At 43.5% G+C, this 25,062-nt stretch overlaps 1 protein-coding gene across 6 annotated transcripts in view; it reads right to left on the reverse strand.

Moving 5' to 3' along the window:
* The window catches only part of MTM1 (myotubularin 1), a 95,191-nt gene that overhangs the window by 52,499 nt on the left and 17,630 nt on the right, over positions 1 to 25,062 (reverse strand). For 4 of the 6 annotated variants that reach the window (XM_026487500.4, XM_044379861.3, XM_057314615.1 and 1 more), the window contains exons 2-5: positions 19,444 to 19,516; positions 17,147 to 17,219; positions 15,317 to 15,411; positions 2,324 to 2,434 (exon numbers count right to left, since the gene is read on the reverse strand). In XM_026487500.4, the coding sequence (XP_026343285.1) occupies positions 2,324 to 2,434; positions 15,317 to 15,411; positions 17,147 to 17,219; positions 19,444 to 19,506 (342 nt within the window). In that variant the 5' untranslated portion in view covers positions 19,507 to 19,516. Of the gene's footprint in view, positions 1 to 2,323; positions 2,435 to 15,316; positions 15,412 to 17,146; positions 17,220 to 19,443; positions 19,517 to 19,956; positions 19,983 to 25,062 lie in introns of all 6 variants that reach the window. The other 2 variants (XM_048213524.2, XM_057314613.1) reach the window with 1 other exon arrangement.

Raw genomic sequence — 25,062 nt, forward strand, 5'->3', positions numbered from 1 at the left:
GAAAATTGAAATGGAAAAGGCAAATGACTCACAGGCGGCAGCTCACCAAATCTGCAACAGAAATACGAGCATATCCGAAGTGGTAAGTTCCACCTGGTCTCCTTAGGGGCTGACTCGTCAGGGCAGGGTCCCTGAGAAAAGCCTTGTGGCAGAAGAGCCTCACAGCCCCCCTCGGCCTGTCTGACAAGTGGGTCACATGACAATGCACCCAGCCTCGCTATAAGAAACGAGTCCGAGTAAACACACCCCCGTTGCAACAGTACCAAAGGGCTGATATATGGAAACATCATTTCTATAACGCATCTCTAGAGAAACAACACCCATCGCTGCCGACCTCAAAATACCACAGTCCTTAAAGCGAGTAAACAGGGGTTAGACATGGAAGAGCAGGTTTCGAGGTGGTTAAGGTTTGGCTTCGTCTTTTTTTTTTTTTAAGGCTCCAAGTTGTCAGCAAGGGCTGGTGGGGTGCCTGGCGGTAAAAATTCACATATTCAGAGCTACCTTCTCCTCTGCTGCTAGACAACGTCCTCCGGGACTGACATTCCCCCAGGCGAAAGATGCTGCCAGCAAGCAGAAATCCCCGTGTGCACAGCTGGCAGGACCAAAGCTGTAGGGCTGAGAACGACCCGTCTCCCTAGAGCAACAGCTGTATTAGGGCTCTTGACTCCAGCTGCGGCCGACCTCTGCGAGCCGGCAGAGTCCACCTCCACCCCGCCACAGCAGTTCCCTTTCTAGCACCTTCAGGTCTGTTCCTGAGAACATGGGACTTGATTCTCGTGACACTGCAGTTCCCAGGGAGATAACGGAATGAACAGGCTGAGCTACAACACTGTTCTAGGCCGTCGTCTTGGTGCTCAACACTAATTCCAAGAAATAAAGGTATGTGTAACATTTGCGAGTGATGCCTGGTGAGTTGTCCCAAAGCCCCTTGTTTTTATAATAAACAGTCAAAAGGTAAGAATGTGCTTTATCTTATTAACTTTGGGGGGACTAATATTTAAATACAAATTCTTCCTATTGACAAGGTGACAAATAGGACTTTTAAAAAATTCTATTAGAATGAAAGTCGCTTTCAAAGTCGTCAATATTAGCACCCCCATTTTCCCTTGAGTACTGCAATATAACGCTCTACTCCCATGGATCCTTTTATGCAAAATGCAAAAACACTTCCTTAAAAGTAAATCCCTGTATTTCTGGGCCCCAGAGTGAAGACAGTAGCTGGGATCATAAATAGGGCATTTAAGGTAGCTTGGATTAAAACAAAAATCAGAAGAAGCCAAGGTGGGCAGTGATGGAGAATTTCAGTTCAGGCCTAACGACCACACAATCCCTTGGTCTGTGATAGAACGTACTAGTTAGTCTTCATCTTTTGTAAACTAGAGGCAATAAAACAAACATACCATATTCATAATCAAAACAAAATTATAGGAGACTAGCTTTAAGAAATCACAGTGCCTGACCAAAGGTCACATCTCCCAGATCTAGCCATGGGAACCACTGGAACAGATGACCTTCAAACCCCTTCGAGCTCTTTCTGGGATTGGATGTTATTCTATTCTATTATTATTCTGTTTGGATTATAACTGTCTGACACTTAATACCTAGAAAGGAAGTTTTCTTGCCAGAAGGTTTATCCTGTTGTCTGCAAAATGATCATCTCACTGTATTTGGATCCCAACTTTGCCATTCGTTGGACAATCTTAGCTCAGTGACCTAACTCTTCTTAGGCTTAAGGCTTCGTAATGATAAAATGGAGACATGACCGTCCATCTCAGAGGGTTACCCTGAGGACTGAACACAAAGCGCCTAGCATGTGTCTGCTCCGACACAGGTGCTCAACAAACAGTTACTATTACAGCTGAGTACAAATGTTATTATCGTTAAATCTCTGCCCCCCCACCAGGCCAAAGCCAAGTGTGACCTCTGAAAACTAAGCAAAAGTTAGAAAGGTTCACAGAGGGTAAAATCTCTTAAATTTCTCTTTCCTTTCACTGTGTGAAGATGTCTAGCTGGTAACACATGACATAAAGGGACACCAGGAGCAGACTCAGGCAAAATCTAAAAAGTGTGAAAATTCTATCCATAAGTTTTCTTCCTATCCGGTCAAGCTGACAGAAGGACAGGTCTGAATCCTCGCAGGTCTCTGTAAGAGGAACTATGTCCCCAGGAGGTTTTGGAAGCCTGATCATGAGGGAAGAACCATTTTCGGGCCTTAGATGAACCAGGGTGTTCAATTCTTTTTTTTTAACCCCCCCATTAATTGTTACTCATCATTCAACACTAATGTATCTTTTTTCACATAAGAAAGTACTGAATCTCTTACTTTACAAGTAATATCTAGACCATAGGAATTTTCTCCTCTACTTGTCGCGCCTCCCATTTTTTCAATTCTGGAGATCACGCCCAGAGGAACATCAAGTATTAGAGCAGAATCCTGTAATGGACAAAAATGCAGAAGTCAATATTTCTGTCAGTGTCATTAAAACACCAAAAACATTTTTAAAAAACCATATGCTTTAGGGCATTTTTACGTTGGCCCTTTTTGTCACTTTCTATGAACAAAAATATGATACAGACCACACATAAAAGAGCAAGCATTACAATAGCCAGTTATGCAACCAAAATGCATCTCCAAACATTTGCCATTCTGCGGTGCCTACAGAATGAAGACTAAACTCCTAGGGACACAATTCGAGGGCCCCGTGGTGTCACTTGCAGCTGGTGTCTGCAGGCTTTTCTCCCACACTGTTCTGCACTCCGAACTAAGTGAAAGCCTTCACCATTCCTCAAGCACTGTCTACAATCAGACCTCTGTGCTTTGTCCATGGTGTTCCCTTTGCCCAGGATGATCTAGGTTTCCCCACCTACCAGATGTTTCCCCAAAAGCAGCATACAAAATACACCCCATGTAAGCCCTGGCTCAGCAAACATCGCCTCTAACAAAGCTCCACTTCCTAATTAGACAGAACAGAACTGACCACTCCCTCCTCTGCAGTTCTACAACACTCGATTCACACTGGGCTGCATCGCTTGCTTTAACCCGTCTGCCAGAAATGCACAGGTCTAGAGTCCCGACAGCAGAAACCCAACATCTGAAAGTAGCACCTAGCTGAGGCCTGGGTTCATCTCCCACAGGAGAAGGGCCTGGATGTAGAGCGATCCCTCTCCATCATTCCTTATCCAATGCTGGGTGCAAGGGGTCTGTACAAGTGCTGGCAAGCCAGAATCACATTCGTGGTATCACACCACAGTCACCACCAGCTGCCGGCAGCTACCACACATGGAGTAAGTTGTCTGTGCCAGCTGCTGCAACGGGGGCTCTGCACACCTCATTTTTCCAATTTTATCCTCCCAACCATTCCGGATATTGGTGTAGTATTCCCATTTCCTGACGTGGCAATCAAGGCTTTTGAAAGCTTCGGTAACTTGCTTAGTAAATATGGGGCAGGGTTGAGATTTGGGCCGAGGTCTGGGAGCACACATCAAAAGAGTCAGACACATGGTCCTACCCCTTTGACTCCATAACTGCACTCTTAAGAGCTTATCTTACAGCTACTGCACAACAGGATGAACAGTTATGTGAAGATGCTCAATGGAGCCAGAGGGGGACATCAGGGTGGAGAAAATGACCGTTAGTCAACTTGAAGGACTAAGCATGCAGCTCCGACAATAATTACAGTACATGGAAAAATAAGCTGAAGTGGAAAAAAGCAGCATACAAAATACACTGACTACAGTAATGTAAGATATATATTCACGTCGACAAAGATAGGGAGGCCTACAGAAATTTGTCAAATCCAATATTTTCTTAAGTGCTGTGATTAGTTTGATAATAAAGAAAATATTTTAAAGGTGCTTATTGAAGTTTTGTTCTTTAGAAGATGTTCCATTTAGGGGATACAAATAAAGTTTAAGTTTTACTTGAAATCCATCTCCTTTGTACAATACAAAAACTAAGCATTTCTTTATACTAGAAACACAGCTCATGGGTATTCTAGAAAGTCAAAAAGTGTAAGAATGGGCTACATTCATGCCATGGAATACTGCTCAGCTACAAAAAAAAAAAAAACACCCAACGAACTACAGATGCACACCACGATGTGGAAGGCTCTTAAAGACATCATGCTGAGTAGTAGATAAGGCCAATTTCAAAAGATCACGTACTGTATGAGTTCATGTATGACATTTTTTTGAAGTGACAAAATTATAGAGATGGAGAAGAGAGAAATGGTTGCCAGGGGGTCCAGGGAAGGAGGGTGTGATTATAAAGGGGCAGCAACAGTTGCAGATTTGATTGCTAGTGTGTGATTCCATGACTTTGTACATGGGATCAAACATCATAGAATTATATGCAGAAACCTACGAAAAAATGAGTGCATGAAACAGTGGCAAAGTTGAAGTACAGTCAGAGTCTTAGTTAACTGTACGGTGCCATAAATTTCCTGGTTTTGATGATCAAGCCGAATAGTTACTAGAGAAGCTAGGTAATGCACTTTTTTTTAAAGGTTTTATTTATTTATTTGACAGAGAGACAGCCAGTGAGAGAGGGAACAAGATTCCAAAGGCCAATCAAACTCAAAATGAGTTTCTCCTTTTTGTGAGTTTTTTGGGGTCTTTTTTTTTAAAGATTTTATTTATTTATTTGACAGAGACAGAGACAGCCAGCGAGAGAGGGAACACAGGCAGGGGGAGTGGGAGAGGAAGAAGCAGGCTCCCAGTGGTGCAGGGAGCCCAATGTGGGGCTCGATCCCAGAACGCCGGGATCACGCCCTGAGCCGAAGGCAGACGCTTAACGACTGAGCCACCCAGGCGCCCCAGGTAGTGCACTCTTTTCCAAGTTCTTGATCATTCATAATTATTTCAAAATAAAAAGTTAAAGAAAGCGTAAGAGCTCAGTTACCACGGTATAGAGAAAAGAGTGCAAGCTATTACGCCGGACAAAATTGGTTCAAATGGAGTTTTGACATTTATTAGCCAGATAACTTTTGCAAGTTACTGTACCTCTCAGCCACATTTACCTGTAAAGTGGGGATGATTAAAGATCATGGACTTAAGCACCTGGCATGGTGCCTGTCACATGGTAGCTAGAAAACAATGGAACTCATTATTACTATCCCAGAGACTATCTTAGTGTTTGGAAGACATAACTGTGCTCTACAAATGTACTGGATCAGCACACTCTTGCAAAAGCAGCTACAGGTCTTTTTCTTTGTACCCATGAGGAGGCATTTTTTAGTTGTTGCCATGGGGTGAGACACGTCACCACGTGACTGCAATCCAAATGTCTAGAGAAAAAAAAGACACTACTCTGTAACTGTGTACATACACAGCTGAATATTATAATGTATTTACTTCTCAGCACAATCTAGTTATTAAAAACATACCATCAGGCAACCTGTTCTGTCTGGACTGAGATTTAGGAGTGTCCAAGTGTATTCCTAAATGTCAAACTTACACCTAAAAACACATAGATTGGACACTAAAAGTCTGATACTCTAAGATCAACATGGTAGCAAGAATGTAATCAGAAAAGATGAGCTCTTACTGTTCTTTGTCCTTGTATAGAGGAAATTCTATAGCTTTGATTACCCTGACCCAACATAAAACAGAAAATGGGACAACTGAGAACCAGCCAGTTCCTGACCATAGGCGCCCAGTTTAATGAGGATACTTCCATGTTCTCCCTGAACGACAGGTTCAAGATCAGATGACCCAGCAGGCCAAACTGGAAGATCCAGAAATAGGAAAATTAGCTTAACTCTGTAGAAACCTGAGTTGTTACTATCTAAATAGCATTAAATATTTAAGAATTCTCAAAGGTCCATTCTAACTCAAAATTCTGTACCTCTAAGGATTTAAAATACTTGAGAAGTAAACAGAACAATCTAAAAAAGACGCATTCATTTACCATCTCTCTCTTGAGTGTATACTGAGCAGCAAAACCCGTCCTGGATGCTAGGAACCACAGACATAAATAAGATGCAAGTGCTGCACTGATGGGTGATAGGACACATGTACCCAATGAGCCACGATGCCAGGTTGCAAGGACCAAGAGCCATCAAAACAAAACAAAACCCATGTCCAGACTAATGGGATGAGAGGTCAGAGGAGGGCAGAATAATTCCTATTGACTGGGTCTCATGAAGGTTCTGTGGCAATGGCAGTGTTAAAGATGATCCTTACAGGATGGGGTAATAGCAGTTGCAGATTTACCTTCCCCAAAACAAGCCAACAGTGACATCAGCTACACGTGTGGGGAAGTATGAGGACTTTATAAAAAACTAAACAAAACAAAAAACAAGTGGGGATCAGGTTTACGAGAGGGTGGCAAAGAAATTCCCCAGGGATCACCCCAGGGCTTGGATCAGGGTGACTGGGATCTATGGAATGTGTTTCGAGAAGAGGAGCATAAAGACAGACCGGTGCTCTTTGACGACTCCTTTGGCAGTACTGAGTGCTGTGCAGTAGCAAGGAAGGGACTACACCCATTCCTTGGAACCCGGAAGCTAATGATTTAGGGCAAGTTGAGAAGGTAGGAGAACCCGAGAGTGGAGTGAGCTAGGTGGGAAGCAAAAGAAGGAGACAATGACCATAGGGGAAGCACTGGCAATGACTCAGGCTTAGGCCCAGACAAGAGATGGGATCCCACCAAGAGATGTGAAGAACACAGAAAGGGGTTTTGGAGAATGATTAACATTGTCACTTTGAGATATACCAGCTTGGAGGCTATGATAAATTAATCAAGTCCAGATAACCAGGAGGCAGCTGGAATTACAGAACTGGGAGAGATTCCAAAGGCCAATCAAACTCAAAATGTCCAGAACTAACCACATGATGTTTCTCTCTCCAAATTTCATCTTCCTGTCTCAGTGGCTGGTGCTCCATCTGCCCAGTTACAAAAGCTGGAAACCTAGGAGTCATCCTTGACATCCGCTTCTCTGTTATCCCTCATCCAATCTCCCACATTTACCTCTTAAATCAACCTTGAACCTGTCAACCCCTCTCCAACTTTTCTGGACCACTGGAACATGGACTGCTGCTCCCCTCCGAGTCTGCCCTCCACACCGCAGCATAGGTGATCACTAACAAAAATCAATCTGATGCTGTCATTCCTTTGCTTAAATCATGTCCAAAGCTTCTCGCTGCTCAACTCCAAACACCTCCATCCTTAACAGGGTCTACAAGGCCTTGGTCATCTGGCCCCACCCCCACCCTCCTGCCCATTCCTCACTGTTCTCCCTGCCCCCAACCTAGCCACGGCGAGTCCTTTCATGTTCCCCTTGGTCTCAGTGCCTCTTGCCATTCTCTCAGCTGATTCTCCCCACCAAGGCCCTGCCAAGCATCTAGGTAATTCCTATTCATTCTTCAGACCAGGGGTCAAACATCATTTTCTCAGGACAATTTCCCAGGCTCCTCAAACAGCTGCACTCCTGTACTACTCGCTCCTGGGCTACTCGCGCTCGGCACAACTTGCTGTTGTATACCCGGTGTGATTATCTGATCGATGTCTGGAGGTCCCATCAGAACGAAAGCTTCATGAGGGAGAGACTGTGTCTGCTGTGCACACCATTAGACCTGAATGCCTGGCACACTGCTTGACACAAAACAGCCTCTCAAATGGTCAATGGATAAAGAATGAAATGAAGAAGTCTGGGGGAAGAAAGGGAAGAAAGAGGATGGTACTATCGGCAGGGGGGGTCGGGTAGCAGGGATCTAAGACACAGAGACTTGAGCAGGTCTGTGGGCCAATGGAAAACACAGATGGAAGACACAGAATGGCCAAAAGGGCATGAAGGCTCTAAAGGAAGTAAAAGAGGAAAGGAGAAAAGGCTCAAGTAGAGGAATTTTGTTTTGGAAAAAAGGCAACCATTCCCTTCCTCTCAGATGAGAGGAGGAGGAGAGCATGGGTGAAAACAGACAGCAGAAGGTAGTGAGGGGGGTGGTTTTTGAGAGCTCAGGGAGGAAGGCTTTTAACTGGTCAGCAGAGCAAGACAGGAAGTCGGCTGAGGAACATGGAGGATTGGCCAGTGATGCAGTGGGGGATGGAAGGAGAAGATTAAAAAGAATTGCCCAAGCAGGAGTAGACCCTGAGGTCTGAAAGCCTGCACTTGTAAGGGAACTAATGGATTAAATCTATGTGACTTGCACAGCAGGCCCAGTTGCCCACAGACTCTCAAGTTTGGGGGTTGACAAATTGGGAACAACATGGCAATAGGGGGCAAAGGAAGGTGTCAGCGGACATTGTTTTCACCTGAAAACAGCACTCATTTTGCAGCCGCAATATAAGGAGATGATTCAAGACTGAAGTTTAACAGAATACCTATAGTACGGATCCTATGTTCCCACTGAAGTTCCACTTAGACACATAAGGATGTTTTACTATAGTCTTCTCAGCATTATTTCGGCTCCCTTGAAGTGAAAAGAGGTGCTAAATCTGCTAGACTGAAGAACCTAAAGAAGGACAATCTCAAAAAGTCTCCATTGTATTTTCACGAAAAGAAAAATACTACAGGAATCCTTGTCGGTCATCCTTGTAATGAACTTGGTGGGCCTTCCCTCTGGGAAAGAACACAGGTCTGGCTCTGGATGTCCATAATGGGAGAGGGCGGTGTTCAAAGCTTACAGCTCCAGTTGCCAATGACAGAGATCATGGAAGCTAAGCACTGCCACACTTGTTAGATGCCCAGCTGCTAGGTGGCATAACACCTGGCATCTGCTCAAAGCTCATTTCAGAACCGAGTATTTGAGAGACAGAGTCTGACTGACACACAAGCCATCCACCCATCTCAATTCTCCAAGCCCTGTCTGTACACTGGTAAGCCATTGAAAGGCTAAGTAAACAGACCTCATTTTTCTAGTCCCTCAAAGAAATACCTTTACCAACTACAGATGAATGTGTGTTCCATCTTTACAGAGGGTCTTAAATGGCATTAAAGCATCTTTGGGGGGGCACCTGGGTGGCTCAGGGCGTGATCCTGGCGTTCCGGGATCAAGCCCCACATCAGGCTCCTCTGCTGAGAGCCTGCTTCTTCCTCTCCCACTCCCCCTGCTTGTGTTCCCTCTCTCGCTGCCTGTCTCTCTCTCCATCAAATAAATAAATAAAAATTCTTTTAAAAAAAAGCATCTTTGGGTAATATTCTGCTTGAACAAGGGAATCATTATATTCCTATGTTTTAGAGAGAGATCTCCTTGAATTGAATCCAGGAAGAACATACTGTTTCTGACTGTCAGAAAATGAAAGGTGCGTGCACAACACGTTTCTCATCTCATCAGCATCACTCAGTCGGAAGGCCTAAATGCCTCCATTCCTCTAGCTACCACACACCTGTCACAGTCCATTCCAGCTCAGGGCTGTGTGGAGTGACCAGAAGCGAGAAATACCAACTTTCACACGGGATTACCTCTGGGTCGAAGGGGAGATGGCGTTTCTTCAGCTGGGTGGGGGATCCACAGATGTTTAGGTTATTTTTTATAAACTTCCTATCTTATATATTTCAAAATAATTTTTCAAATGGGGTGGGGACGGATGTATGCTCTAGGTGAAAAATAACGGCCTGAAGGAAGGTCCGGAGGAGAAAGCACAGGGCTTCATTAGGGGTCAGTGAGTAGGGCACCTGAGCCGGAGCATGGAGTGGGCACACAGGAAAGAGGTGGGAAGGTGCCATGCCCCGAACTCCCTGGCTAAGGCAAAGGAAATGAGGGAGGAAAGGAGCCACGGAGAGTTTCTGAGCATGGAGATGGCACAACTATTAAGAGGGCTTCAGGAGCCAGAGAGAAGGGAGTGGTGAGAGGCTGCAGGCATGGAGGCCAATGTGTGGCTCCTGTGATGGCCCAGGACAAGAACTCGGACTAGGGTGGGGCACACGTGAACACTGTGGAGAAGGGAGGACAGAGGCAGGGATCCCAGGGCTGCTGGAAGACAAGCAGCACCACCCGAGAAGCAAGAAAACCAGAGGAAGGGACTGGGGAGGGAGAAAGAGCTGAAGACTCCCACTTTGGCCCACGCATCTGGGATGGGAGGCAAAAAGCCCAGGGGTCTTGAGCAGGCAGTAAGAAATGAGAAAAGGGGAAGGCACCTGGGTGGCTCAGTGGGTTGGGTGTCGGACTCTTGGTCTCACTCAGCTCAGGTCGTGATCTCATGGGTCGTGGGATCGAGTCCTGCATCGGGCTCCATGCCATGTGCAGAGTCTGGGGATTCTCTCTTTCTGCCCCTTCTCTCCCTCCCTCCCACCCTTCCTCTTTCTCTCTCTCTCTCTCTCTCTCGCTCTCTCTCTCAAAAATAAATAAATCTTTTTTAAAAAATGAGAAAGGGGCCAGAAGAAAGGCAGCCCTCAAAACCAAAGAAAGTCCAGGAGTGACTAGGGGATGGCTCTGCCTGTCAGTTGTGGCCAGAGGGGCGAGAGCGTGTGGGAAGGAGCGCAGCCAGCATGCAGCATTATCCTGTCAGAAGGGACTGCAGCCGGGGAGCAGAGGAAGCCCTGGGAGGAGCAGGACTAGAGAGAAGCGTGCAGGCGCCTGGGAGGTGGAAGGAGGAGCGAGAGACCAATCAGACTGACACTGACGTCTCCACAGAATGGGTTCCCACTGGAGCTCCCAGTGACCTAATGACCACCCTCTGTGGCCTCTGCTCATTCTTTATCCTGCTGAGCCTTGCAGCATTCTGCCCGTGGTCTGCCCCCTTCTTTTCTGAGTCTTTTCTCTTCTACCGACTTCCACCAAAGCCTTTGCTCAGATTTTCTATTGCTCTGACCGCCCCTGCTTTCTCTTCTCAGCTGGCACTGGGCCTCCCCCCCAACCCCCGCCCCAGGAGAATGTTCGTGCCCCTCAGCGCACATCTCCTTGTCACATCTTCTTCTCAGGTAATCGTGCGGATGTATGCGGCTTTCACTAACTCTGACGTGCTAACCACTTCACGAGCTTCAGAGTCACGTTTCCAAATGCTTCAGAGACATCTCCACTCAGTGGCTGTATGGTTATTAAGTCCACATGTTCCGAGAATCCCCGGGGGCTCATCTCCGACGTGTTCCTTCTCCCGTGAGGTCCATTTCAAAGGCAAAGGGTCACAGCCATCATTCTCGACTTGAGTCCTTCCTCCAACTCCCGCCTCCAAACGGCCACCCCATGCTCCTAAACCTTCTGCGCTCTTCTCTCCTCCTGGTGCAACGACAACTGTGTGAGGCCCTGGCTGCCCACCTGGACAACTAACTTTTCCATCGCTCTCCCTGCTTCCAGTCTCCCTTCCTAATCCATCAGACACACTGCAACTGGACGTCCCTTCCTGAAACCCACATCCTCCACGTGATTCTCCCCGTAAGGTGTGTGCTGCTGACCTGTGACTTGCGAGACTCTTGGGGCGGACTCTTCTTCCAGCTTCATCTCCTGCCACCCCACTCCCCCTCCAGCCTGTGCTCCAGCTCCAACAGACCACTCAGATGTTTCCACAGTATGTAGTCTTCTCCGTATCATCACACAAGTGAGAGGGAAACTCTCTACCTGATACGCTCCTCCCTCTCTTCCCTCCTGTCCAGGAAATTGTTACCATTCTTCAAGACTCGGTTCAAATATCACCTCCTCTACAAAGCACGCTATGACTCATCACTCAGTTAATCACCGTCTCCCTCGTAACCTCACAGCGTTATGCAACCACTGCAGGCTTCGTCATATTACACCCCAATTACTCGCCTCTGTGTCATTCACCAAGCTCGGTGTTATTCACTGTGCTGCTTGCTGAAGGTTCCAGAATAAACTTATGAGCACATGAATGAACAAAGGGTTACTTTGCCTTTCTCACCCACTATAGCAGCTGAACCCAAAGTGTTTTGGAAAGGAAGCTGAAGCAGTCTTCCCCCGGCAGTCTACAGACTACAGAGTACTACATGCCTAAAGTGCCCCGGCTGTGGTCACAAGATGGACCCCAAGCCAAATTCCTGAGCACCCTCAAGGTCAAAAGGGGGCTATGAGCTTTCCAAACTCCAGAAGCAACGTTGGTATTTGAGATGCCATGATTTAGTGAGATCCACGCTGCAGTCAAACCACAGCGATGAAGCTTGTTCCCTCCCAAGTTCACTCACAGAATATGTTTTTACTGAGTGCCTACTGTCTACGGGACACTGTGCTAGCTAGGCACAGAGGACCAAAAGGACTCGGCATTAGTAAAGGCCACAGACATATAGCAGCAAATAAATAAGACCTGAGTTCCTTCGTTCAGCACAGCCCGACCGAACATCTTTAATGTGCTAGGCTCTGCCCTCAGCACTGAGGGGACACAGGGGCGAGGGAGGGACAGACAGCCAAGGAACAAGACGAAGCAGTGAAATATATAAAATAGGAGGCGGAGGCAAGTGCTCAGGAGTAACAAACAAGCATAGAAAGGAAATGGCGTGTTGGCCAGTGTGTGGGGGGGCTCATGAGCAGTAAACGCTAACAGAGAGGCATGGGAAAAGGCTATGGGGACGTGAAGAGGGAGGGGCTCCTTTACAGGAAGCTGGAGGAGGCTCCGAAGAGGGCAGGATTGTTGAGGTGGGTTCTGAAAGACAAACAGCCGCTTCTGAAGGGAGCATCCAGGTACAGTGAGAACAGCACGTGCAATGCATCCATGTGGAGGAATGGAGGGGCCTCGCATGTTGGGAGAAGGGAAGGTGGTCTTACAACAGCATGGGCAGTAGTGGCCTGAGTCAAAGCAAGAGAATCACAAGAATTTTTATGCCACGTCAATGAGAGTGGATTTTACTCTGTGGGCCACAGGGAGCCAATCAGAGTTTTAGACTGGAGAAGTAAGCTGGCCGGCCTAGTTCTAAGGAGGATCACTCTGGAGGCAGCATGCAGGGCAGAGTAGAGGGGGGATGACCACGAAGGAGGGCCACAGTGACAATCTAAGGAAACAACCACTGTGCTTCCACTGTCCTGAGGAATGGGGCGGGTAGGAAACCTTGCCCTTGACACCTCAACGAAGTGGGACTGCAGACTCCCGAGTAAGACCGTGCTCCCACTGCAGTGTTTACCTACCTGAAACAAACAGGCGTCCACTTCAAAATGCCAGTGAGAGGACAGCTCTTTGTCAAACACACAGTTTGCAGTGGAATCCACAACTGATGTTCTTATTTAGGACTTTAAGAAACACTATGGTGACTATGTTTTGAGGCTTCTGCATAACCACTTACATAGCTTGCTTTATAGGATGTTTTCTGCCATTAGCTTCTTGCTTTTATACTTGGACTAAATGTTATAGCCGATTGGTCAAAATGTTTATGTAAAACAGTGGAAGAAGAAACAAGTTAGTAGTCGGTGTCAAATGGGCCTTTTGGACACCCATTCGGTGCTAATCCCCACCTTCTACAATGCCATATAAAAACCAGCTAAATCTTGCCAAGTGCTCCCCCAATTAATTGCAAAAGTCCCACGTGCTCATTCCAAGTGGAGGGGAGAAAACAGAGCACAAGTCCACTCTCCAGCTCTCCCAAGTACTAACACGCTCGCTGTTATTTCCTTCCGGCCTCTTTTCTACAGACAGTTTTTGCTTGCTTTATGTAGTTGAGCTCGTACAATCTTGTCATGGCACCATAGTTTTCAACATTTCCCCAGCTCATCATCAGTGACAGTATAAAATGGAACCGGGCATGCATGGCCGGCCAACAAGCCAAGAGTCTCAGAGGGGAAAGGCACTGTAACACTTGCTTTAATTCTCATTTTTGACGACTCTTGCATATATTAGCATAAAATCTCTCAATCTGTCCCAATCTGACCCCTGGGAGCCATACTGAATGAGTCTGATCCCTGCTCCACAGAAGGTAGCTCTGTCATGCCTCCCTTCCGTCTTCTTTTCCTCAGATGAAACATCAACACTTGTTTCAATCATCGCTCATACTGCAGCCCCTTCACAAGCCTGGTTCCCTCTGTCTGAACCCTCGCTAATTTGCCAATGTCCCTCTTAAAATGTGGCACCTGGATTTGAACACGACACTTCAGATGGGACTACAGTCTCATTTTGTTAGCCATTATATTATACTTTTGTTAGTTTAGCCTACAGGTTTATTAACTTTGTCATCAGTCATGCCCAATTACTGGATCAAATAAGCTTGAGCCCCTATTAAGACAGACCTCCTCCACCCTTTGTTGGTACAACAGGTTTGTATAAAGTAAATGTTATCTACATGAAATGTTGTATCATTAGTTTCACTCCAATATCCTAGTCCATTAAGATAGTTTCAAATCGCAACTGTGTAGTCTAGCACACTGACTTCTTTGCGGTCTTTCACATACTGGACATGCATGTTTCCTGCGGGTTCAACTGCATTGCATTAGAAACACTGCAGACGAGGGGCCCTGCACAGCAACACATTCATGACCACCCTTCCTGGTTGCCATCGAGGCTTTAAGCCACAGTCTATAATTCCATCTAGGTGTACCGCCACCGTTCAGCCCATGTCTCTTAGTCATATGCCTTGATTAAATCAAGACAAGGTGTCAGTAACACAGTCCTAAAGAAATTACAGGGTAAAAGCAATGACACAAAAGCTAGATTCCCCCAACAGTCTCAACATCTCCTATATATAAAGTGCTGTTGGGCTACTCTTCCACGTACCCTGGACCTATCCATCCCCCCTTGGTCCATCCCTCAAATACAGTTGCCCTTTCAGGCTGGCCTGGACAACGGCGACCTACTGTATCTACTGTAGGTCCTTCAGCAACAGCCACGGCAGCTCTTCACTCATCCCTTCACGTCTGGAACACCTCGTCTCCATCTCATTGCTCCATCAGTGGCACATTCCCTGAAATTCTATGGCACACATTTCGTGGCCATGGAATGAAAAGGTAGAATGGCACTAAGCCATACCATAGGCATCCTAGTGCTAAACCACTATCCAGTACTTTGTATTTGACCGCCTGGAAGTTCTAGAGTGATGGCCTTAACAAGGGATTCGCATCAGCATCCTCCTCCGTGAAGCCTTAAACCCTACAACCGTATGTGGACTGCAGGCCTGGACACTATGGCACCGTCATCTAGGGCGTCTGTGGTGTCTGTTAAGCACCCAAGTGGTTCTCATCTGTGCTTTTCCAAACTAGCAAATGGGTCCAGTTACCAACCCCTCCCCAATGTTCTGAGGGCTAAAACTTCTTACTTTTTAAATCCACACTATTCCTACATATGCAGGTGTTAGTGGTAAATGAGCTTTGCATAAGCCAAAAATTAAGAGCCAAGAAGCAAATACATTCCCCATGTTAATCTGACCCACAGGCAATGTTGCCAGGTAGAAGAGACAGTTTAGCATTATCTTTAACAGTTAGGGTCATCTTTATGGTCTTAGATTCTACTTACCGTTTCCAAACTTCTTAAATAAAGACGATAATTTGTGATGTAAACTCTTCCCTTAATGGGGCCATTGAAAGGACATATGTAAATAACTTCTTTGTCTATTAAGATAAAAAAAGTACCCTAAAATAATGGAAATATATACCAAGATACACAACAAATGGCACTCATTTAATATCAACTATGTAGCTAAGAATAACTACAGTAAAAAAAGATCCCCGGAAAGGTCGAAAAGCGGGCACTGGCCATGTTTCTACATTACTGTGCCAGGTCAAGTGGGGCCACAGGTCACCTCCAGGCACTGGCAATGCTTCCCTGAGCTTGACCAACATGCTGGCACCACCTGGGGCAAGGTGGTAACAGCTGGAGAGCAGAAGTGAAGGCGGGGACTGCTGCCACTACCGCCAGGGGGTTGTAAGGTAACTACAGAGCTACTCCAACCAGAGGATGGCCGTTCAGGCAGGACAGTCTCATGGACTAACCGCCAGATAGGGTTGAGGTTTGCCAACCTCTAATCACGCAAATATCATGATGTTTTAAATAAACGAACGTCAGTGGTAGAAATATTCCTAGTCTATTCTTTCTAATAGTCCAGAGAAGAGTTTTTAGCTAGATTCATTTCGATCACTTAAGGGATAGAAAACAGATGGCCAAGAGAATAGTACATCTTTAGTAGACTCAAACATAAGGAGAGACTAAATCAGGAGACTTAATTTATTATCATAAAAAGATCTTTCTGTTATCTTTCAAGGATGTCCTTGAATGTGTTAACGGCTTTTAATTCTTTTTAACAATTTTGAAATCCCTTTCTCCTTGGGCGCTAAATGAAAAATACCCAGTAAGGCTACTTCATACTAATTCAATACAGGACTACCTCAGTAAAGCTTCTGACGCTGACGCAGAGCACCAAAATTTGTATGTGAACGCCACCCGAAGTAAGCTATCCTCTGCGCTCTTATTCAGAAATGGGGACGGATGCATGCCACCGGTTTTCAAGACCAGCATCATGTGCAAGTCCGTGGATGTGGAAGAGTTTCTCATGGGGCATGGCTAACTAATTCACAAAGGCACTGTGTCTTACACCATGTTTTAGCCATTGAAGCTAAAGAACCCAGACCTTAGTTAACAAACCAAAAGGTTCCCTGAAACAATGCTAACTCTATCATCACCAAATACATGGTAATCTGAGGCAAGGGTGTCGGCCCTAATATAAAATGTGAAAGTCTACAACATCCGCATTTGGCTTAGAAGCTGTCAGATGCTTCTGTATTTTTAGCCAGAATGATCTGGTCCTTGCAAAGTAGATCCCTTCCTCTTAATATGAATTTGTCATAAAAAAGATAAGTCAACAATCAAAATACTGCATCAATATTACTAACTCCAGTTATCGGACAAATGAAAGATATTTTAAACCAATATTGTCTCCTATATTTCAAGGAAAAGACTACTTAGACGTTGAGTCTTTAGGTTGATCACTTTAAGGCACACAGCCTAGGCTGGAAAACCTTCATATTATTTTGTTCTTATAACCTCAAACCATGAGAGCTTAGAGCTCCAATAAGGGTCGTTCAAGAGAGAATCCACTTTTTTTTTTTTTTCTAAAATAATTCTCAGTCTTGGGTACAGAGGGAAAAATATCACTATCCTGGTCAGCATGAAACTCCTCAAAGAACTCTGATCAAGAATCTAAAGCAGAATTCTCCTTATGTTAACACTTTTAAACAAAGCTAGCCTATATATGTAAATATGAGTTCTAAAGAGAAAGAGGGATTGAAGCCACCTGATCCTGCTGACTCTCATCAAGTTATGCAAATCCTAACTTCACAGGACCCTTACCAGTGATGCGAGTTTCTCCCGGAAGTCGAGGAACAGCCTCACCGAGGTCCCGATTAACTCCATCCCTAGAAGTCTAGAAACAAAACAGGGGCATCAGAAGGAATGACATTACATTTGCACAGGTTTTTAAGCAACCTGGAACACAACCAACCAGATACATACTTTGAAAAGAAAAAAATTGGAGTGATATTTACCATTACAGAAAAGTGGCACAAATGACCAAAAAATACAACTTAGCATCAATATTCATTAGCTGTGTTAACTTTTGGTCTGTAAATAACATTAGCACACTTTTCAATATTAATTTTTAAATACCCCTTCCAGGCACTTTACAGTGAACAGTGTTCAGGAAAGTGATAAAAAGTCAGTATTAAGCACATTCTATAGACACGCGCATACTTTGGCAGCTTTTTTTCATATTAAATATTTAGTCATCTTATGTTAAGAGCAGAAATGAAAACTTCATTTCAATGGGGCCTTAACTGAACAACAGTACTTACAGAATCTTCCTATAATGTTAGAAAATTACTTCTTACACATCAGGTTTCTTATTTTACTGAGATCCTTCCTCACATAGGTCACTATATAAGAGGAAAGGCAGGCAAGCATTTTAACTAGGAGGGCAATCATTTCATGTGTAAAGTTAGTATATACTTCCCACAGAGGGTTTTTGTGCAAATTATTAAGTGAAACAAAATGCACAAGCACACTTTTGTGAATTATCAAGGGCTACACAAATGTAAAGTATTATGCAATAAGAGAACTCGAATTGTGTATTTAAGTAAGATATAAGCTGTCAAAGTTGGGTGCTCTGCTGGATTTTTAACGGTTTCATTTTTATTCAGGCACAAAATGAAAATTTCTAGCCAATTTTCAATGTTTTAGTGCTTGCAAGCTCAGCACTTTAACTAGGAGGGCAAGATGAACTGTTGCCAGCCAGGAATGTCTTCCCCCCATGGGAAGCAAAACCACACAACTTACATAAATGATAAGACTAGAAAGAAACCATCAGCATCCTCTAACGCTGGCCCTCACTAACTAGAAACAAGTACAATGAGCAAATGTAATACTCAGTGTACTTTTAAGGACCACAGCTCCAGGTCAGGAGAAGAAAGTACAATTCAACCACAAAATTGGGGAAACAGATGTTGACTAACACAGGATAACATGGGATTAACACTGGATATACTTTATATTAGAGTCATATTCCACAAGGACTTACAATTAGCTTCATGAAGTAACTCTAACGTTTAGAATTGATCCTTGTACCACAACGATACCAAAATACAATAAAAACTTATAAAACCTTCGGGATGAAAAAGGTCCTTGTAAACATGACACCCGAAGCAGAAAATATGAAATATAAAAGACTGATAGATGTGATCACATAAAAAATTTAAACCTGTGTTTCAAAATCAAAATGCCACAAATATAATTAAAAGGCCAATGATAAGCTAGGAAAAAGATCTGTAATGTATATTATAAAAAGTTAATTATCATAATATGTAAAGAACATTTATGAATCAATAGAAAACTATCAAACACCCCAAAAAGCAAACAGGTAAAGGACGCGAACAGCCACTTCAAAAAAGAGATACAAATGGACAACAAACACTATTTTTTTTTAAAAAGGTCACCCTCATTAGTACTCAGGGAGCTACAAATTAAAAGACACTAGTTGGCTCCCTTCTGATTGCTTAGGCATCCCTGTACACTGCTGGTGGGAGTGTAAATGAACCTTTCTGGTGGATAATTGTTAAATGTATCCAAGGCTTCAAAGGGCCATGAATAAAGCTTATTTTAAATTCACCCCTTCCTTTCAATATATGTTTCAAAATCGCCCTCTCATTACACAATTTTCTCCTCGATACTTTGAACAATTTTTTCTTAACACTGTATTTATTTTGCTCATACAACTATTTTATCATCATAACTAGAAAATAAGGCCAATATTTAGGAAGGTGTGAGAGCCTGCTCAGTGGGCCTTGGCCTTCCAATATTTCCTTCAGAAAGCTTTCAAGGCCCAGAGATTGCCTAGTATCTTAAATATAATGTCCGGCAGCAGTTCACAAAACAGAGGTTCTCAAAAATGAAGTTATGTGAAAGGATTTACAAATGCAAAACTTACTTAACACATATATGGCATTCTGTCTTTTCTGGAACAAGGTAGGATAATTTAAAAAAGCACATATATTGAGGAATGTACATTATGTGAATAATGAAATTAATAATTCAATAAGCCTGAAATGACCACCTAATATGCAAATATGAGAAAAGAATTAATTCTGAAAACTCACCCTCTTAATAGACTCATTCTCCAAGGAGTGTGAATTATATTTAGAAGTTGGTGCAGAAGCCATACTGGAAACTCTAGCAAAAAAAGACAACATTCAATATCGGCGGAATTTGTATGCAATTTCCAACAATGTGGCATCTGAGATTTAAATATTGCAACTGAGAACAAACAGTACTACACTTGACAGGCCCCATTTCCGTAGTAGTCTCCGGTGGGACGAGACACACAAGGGACTAACCACAGCACACAGCACAGGTCACGTGAAAGAGCTCCAGCAAAGGTACAGGGAACTGGGCAAGAACAGAAAAGGGCAGCTAAGTGTAGTTGGGCGAGCTCAGTGGGAGACACTACACATACTCCCAGAATGGTTATTCACAGCATTCAAGTTGTCATCTCAAAAATACACTGTTAGTAATTGTGCACCAGGCCTCAAATTTCCACACTTCTTAATTTTTAAAAGATAATTTAGAAGCAGCCAAGCAGATTGGTAAAAAGGATAGACAATTGAACTCACACTCTTTTCGTCTTTAAGAATTCAGTCTTCTCCAAATTGAGGCAATTTAAAGTGGCATGGATTTGATGGAAATCAAATTAGCAAGATTTGATTTGATCAGTATTTTCCAGGGAAAGTTTATACTTCATTTAAATAATGCATATTCATCACAATTCGGGCATAAATGAAAGCATCGTATTCAGAACATACACAATATTTTAAGGCAGGGATTTAGACTTGCGAAGACTATTGCAACAACAGAAAACTAAGTGATGCTTTAGTTATTTTATTTCTCAAACTTAATGACACAAAGAGATCCATATGAAGTCATTGCGAGGTGAACCACATCAACTAGGTGACTGTGGATACTTATGGGATCTTTTTGCCAGGCTCATTAAAAAAAAGCAAACACGCAAAATCTGGAATGGCGAATATTAACACACCTTGGCACAAAACCTAGAGATCTGATAGCTGCACAGTGCCGGTCACCATCCATAAGTAAGGCCCAAGAGAGGTGACAAGGATGCAGTAAGGGTAACCACCAGGGTAATGAGGCAAGGGTGGCTACGTGAGGACATTCTTACAAGATTAGGACTGCCAGGCTTCCCCCAGCAGAGTTGAGCTCACCAAAGGCAAGGCTGGGCACCCATCTGGGTCATGGCTGCATCCTGGCACTTACAACTATTTGGTCAATGAATGATTATGTAGAAGATGCACAATACTGTGAAACTTCATGAGGGGGTGAGCTTGTACACTGGTTCAGCAAATCCTAAAACAAGGGACCTAGGGTGCTAACCCTGAGGCTTAAAAATTAAAAATTATGGCAAAATAAAATGCTTCTTTATAAACTTAAACCTGCAACTATTAAGAGGTACCACAACCTAAAATTAGAAATAACCTTTTGGAAAGCTTAATGAATAATTTGAAAATGAGTGAAATTCAGATAAAAGCTTAGAAAAAATAGCTTCAAAAGACCTCTCTAACCTCAAGTTCAAATTCAAGCAAAATAACTTAACTATTCTCGGAGACAGCAGAATGGATGAGACAGACTAGTGAGAGCAAGTCAGATGTTTCTGCCCTGAAATTATTCCAAGCACTAAACAAGATTATATACTTGGGAGATTTTCTTCAGTAACAGATATAAAGTTACTTTTTAATAATCAGATACTGTAGTATTTAAAACATTTTCATAATATAAGTCAATGTTTTCAAATAATGTTAAATTACTACTGTCAAGTCAATATAAGAAATTTAAGATGCTGGGTTATATGGTCCATTCAGTCTTCACTTTCCTGTTCATGTTTGTAAGTCATAAAAGAAAAAGGAGTCTTCTTATTTTCTTCAATCCTCATTTTAAAAAACTTCAATTTAGGGGCACCTTGGGTGGCTCAGTCAGTTGAGCATCCCACTCTGGATTTCGGCTCAGGTCTTGATCTCAGAGTCGTGAGATCCAGCCCTATGTCGGGCTCCGCGCTGAGTGTGGAGTCTGCTTGTCCCTCTCCCTCTCCTCTCTCTCTCTCTCTCTCAAATAAATAAATAAAACCTTTACAATAAAATAAAAAACTTCAATTGAAAATGAACTAAATATAACACAGGAAAGCCTTCATGTCCCCCTTATTTCTAACTACCTAACAAGATATAACAACTAGCTACACAAGTTACCCTTTTCAAGTGTACGATTTAATGGTTTTTAGCGTACCCAGAGTTGTGCAGCCATCACCACCATCAGCTTTAGAACGTTCTCAGCACCCCAGAGAGAAACTCTGTACCCATTAGTCACAGATCACTCCCCATTCCTGCTGCCCCTAAGTGACCACAAATCTGCTTTCTATCTCTATAGATCTGCCCATTCTGGACATTTTATATAAGGAATCATATACAGTTCACCCTTAAACAACACAGGCTTGAACTGCGTGGGTACACTTACACACAATTTTTTTTTGTAATAGAGTACTGTAAATGTATTTTCTCTTATGACCCCCTCAATAACATTTTTCTCTAGCTCACTTTTATTGTAAGAATACAGTATGTAACATAGACAACATACAAAACATGTGCTTATCAAATGTTTTCACACTTACATGTGTATTTTCAACTGCGTGGGGGGCTGATGCCCCTAACCCCCATGTTGTTCAAGGCTCAACTGTAATACGCAGTCTTTGTTCAAGGGTCAACTGTAACAGATCTAAAGTCCTGAGTTTTTAGAGTTACACCAGAAACTGCTATTATTAAAAGTTGGATCAAGCACAAATCTGAGAAATCCAAGGGTCCAAGTAACATGGGTCAGTTCCAAGAGGCTCGCTTTAAAATGTCATAGGTGAACCTCTCTGTTGAATGGTTTCAATTGATCCCTGAAATGCACAGAAGCTGGAACAGTGTGATGTTGGAAAGCACAGATGTTAAAGCCAACTCCATTCAAATCCTGACTCTGCAACTCACTATTTGACCTTGGGCGGGTGATTCAACCTTCCCCCTATTCAGGCCTTCGGCTGCTACTATCTCTGCGTTGTTGCAGCACAGATGGGCAAAATGAATAAACTAATACATAGGACAGGCTCAGAACAGGGTTCTGGTATATACATTAACAAATTATTGGCATTTTTTTCAATTATGAAAGGATACTTATTGAATGCTGACATCGTAACAAATTATTCTACAAATTAGTCCTGACCCTATAAATACTAGCTAGAAAGTTAACTAGCAGAGGGTAATGCCAGGACCAACGGTGACCTAGTTATAAAGTTTCTCTGTAAAAAGTACATGAAAATACCCTTTAGGTTATATTTTGCCCAGGACCCCTAAAGATCGAATTTTCATCCTTTTTATTAAAAAAACATCGAATTTGGGCTACCCTAGCTTTAAAGTGAAATTGAAACTTAATTCCTGTATCTATTTATATCTATCTACACACACACACACAAAAGCTCTACAGGAATCTAACAAAAGGCAAGTATCTCTCATCTTCGATCCTGAAAAAAACTTTGGTCATGCTTTCAGCCCAATCCTCTCTCTATGACAGAGAAGATGACCAGAAGAGCCTAGAGGATGTGTGAAAAGGCCTGGTGCAAGTCAATGGCAGGGTCAGCTCTAGCTTAGGCCTCTGCACTAACACCGTAGTGTCCTTTCCCCCTAGGGAAAAGTGTTTCCAAGTGTCTCTATTTTGAAGAAACCAGGTTGGATGTGACTGGTGCCAATCCCAGCAGAAAAGGAGTTTTGGACTAATAAGTTGTTAAGAAAACTCGACTCATCTAGGCAAACAATCACTGGGGGCCCCAAACTCCTTCAAATAAAGCTACATAAAGGTGGCATTATATAATAAATCAAATGTGAAAGTCACAACAGGGCCTTAATTGGATCTCACTTTACATTCAAGACAACTAAACTCAAAGGTCTCATGGTGTCACTCTCTTTGCCCTTCCTATGCTGGCCTCCTCACCTCTTCCCTGTTCTGTCTCCCACCCTCCACCCTTCTTTCTCGGCATTCCTCTGTCCGTCTCTTCTCCCTAGCACTTACCACCCTTCGGATAATCTGCTGTTACTGGCTGCCTCTCCCCAGCAGAATACAAACCCCCAGCAGATGGGGATTCTGGGCTGTTGTGCTGACTGCTGCAGTTACAGCCGGCATCTGTGACAGTGCCTGGCACCCAGCAGGTACTTTGTAAGTATCGGTTAAATGAATAAATGGACCGGGCAATAAAAAGTTGACCAAAGAACTGAACCGTTGTTCACCCAATATTTCGTTTAAGCCAGAAAGTCCTGCATGCGAAAATGGCAGAACAATTCCTTGGCTAATCAAGATGCTCAAAGCAGGATGCTCTGGGCGGGGGAGTGGCAGCTTTGAAGCAATTTGCACCACAAAGAACTGGAGAGCTACTGGCCCCCACTATAGACTTTTCCCGGGAAACAGACCTTCCAAATTCAGGTACAGAAACCTCTGCCACCATACCGTGTTTCCAAACTAAGAAGCTGTTCCCCTCTCTGTTGTATATGAAAAACGGAATTCCACAAAACACCTGCAGCAGACAGAACCATAAACACTTTCAAACAAATGTGGGCCATTTTCACCCTTATATAAATCTAAGAACAGTAGAATTAGAGAAGAGTTTTGACTTCCACCTCATAGGGCCTTTGTAAGCAAAATCTAAACTCCAAGGGAAGCTCTAGTTCCCATGGCCTCCTGACTGGAGATCAATGGCCCTCAATTAGTGGTCTATGCAAACTTTCCCTGTACAAACAGTGATAAAAGGTATGCAGGCCTTCTGTTTGGATTTTACTCAGCGTGCTTTCTTACTCTCTGTTGACGTGTAAATGAAGTTTAAAGACAGTCTTTCTCCGGAGGCTCCCTTTCTACCCAGTCAGAAAACCCACTTCTAAAGCCTGCCAGTGAGCAAGAAGTTGTGCGTAAGTAAGCAGCCTCTAGGTCCAGAATTACAAATCTTTCTGAAGGTGCTCTCTTTACTTGGAAGACTGGGGGGAAAAAAGGCCAAATACTTAGGACAGTGCTACTCAATACCACTAGACCCAATGCTCCCTTCGTTAGACAAAATTCCCAGAAAGCCCCCTTTGCTCTCCTGAAATGAAAATCATAGATATTATCAACCTAAACACAATTTCAAAAAATAATCAATATAGTGCCTAAATTCCAGTATAAAGGAGAAACAAAAGGACAGTGATTTATAATAAAATAATGCATTTTTCTTTTAAAAAATTATTTTTTTAAAGATTTATTTATTTGAGAGAGAGAAAGAGAGTGGGGGTGCATGTGAGCAGGGGGAATGGCAGAGAGAGGGATACAAGCAGACTTGGGGCTCGATCCCAGGACCTTGAGACCATGACGTGAGCCGAAACCAAGAGTCAGAAGCTCAACCAACTGAGCCACCCAAGCACCCCTAAAAATTTTTTTTAAATAATATATTTTTCAATACATCACACTAAAAACAAAACATCCCCCCATTTCCAATTTGGCCTTTAGGGGGAGTGTCACCCCCCAATGAGAAGTACTCGAGCGTTCCCTTAGGTACCTGGAGGGCCTGTACACACAGAATTTACTAAATTAACTTATTCTGATTTTTGCATTAAAGTTGCTTTGACTACAGACCACCCAGAAGGCAAGAAAATGAAAAGGAT

This window comes from Ursus arctos, chromosome X, assembly GCF_023065955.2.
Source record: "Ursus arctos isolate Adak ecotype North America chromosome X, UrsArc2.0, whole genome shotgun sequence".
NCBI classification, from domain to species: Eukaryota; Metazoa; Chordata; class Mammalia; order Carnivora; family Ursidae; genus Ursus; species Ursus arctos.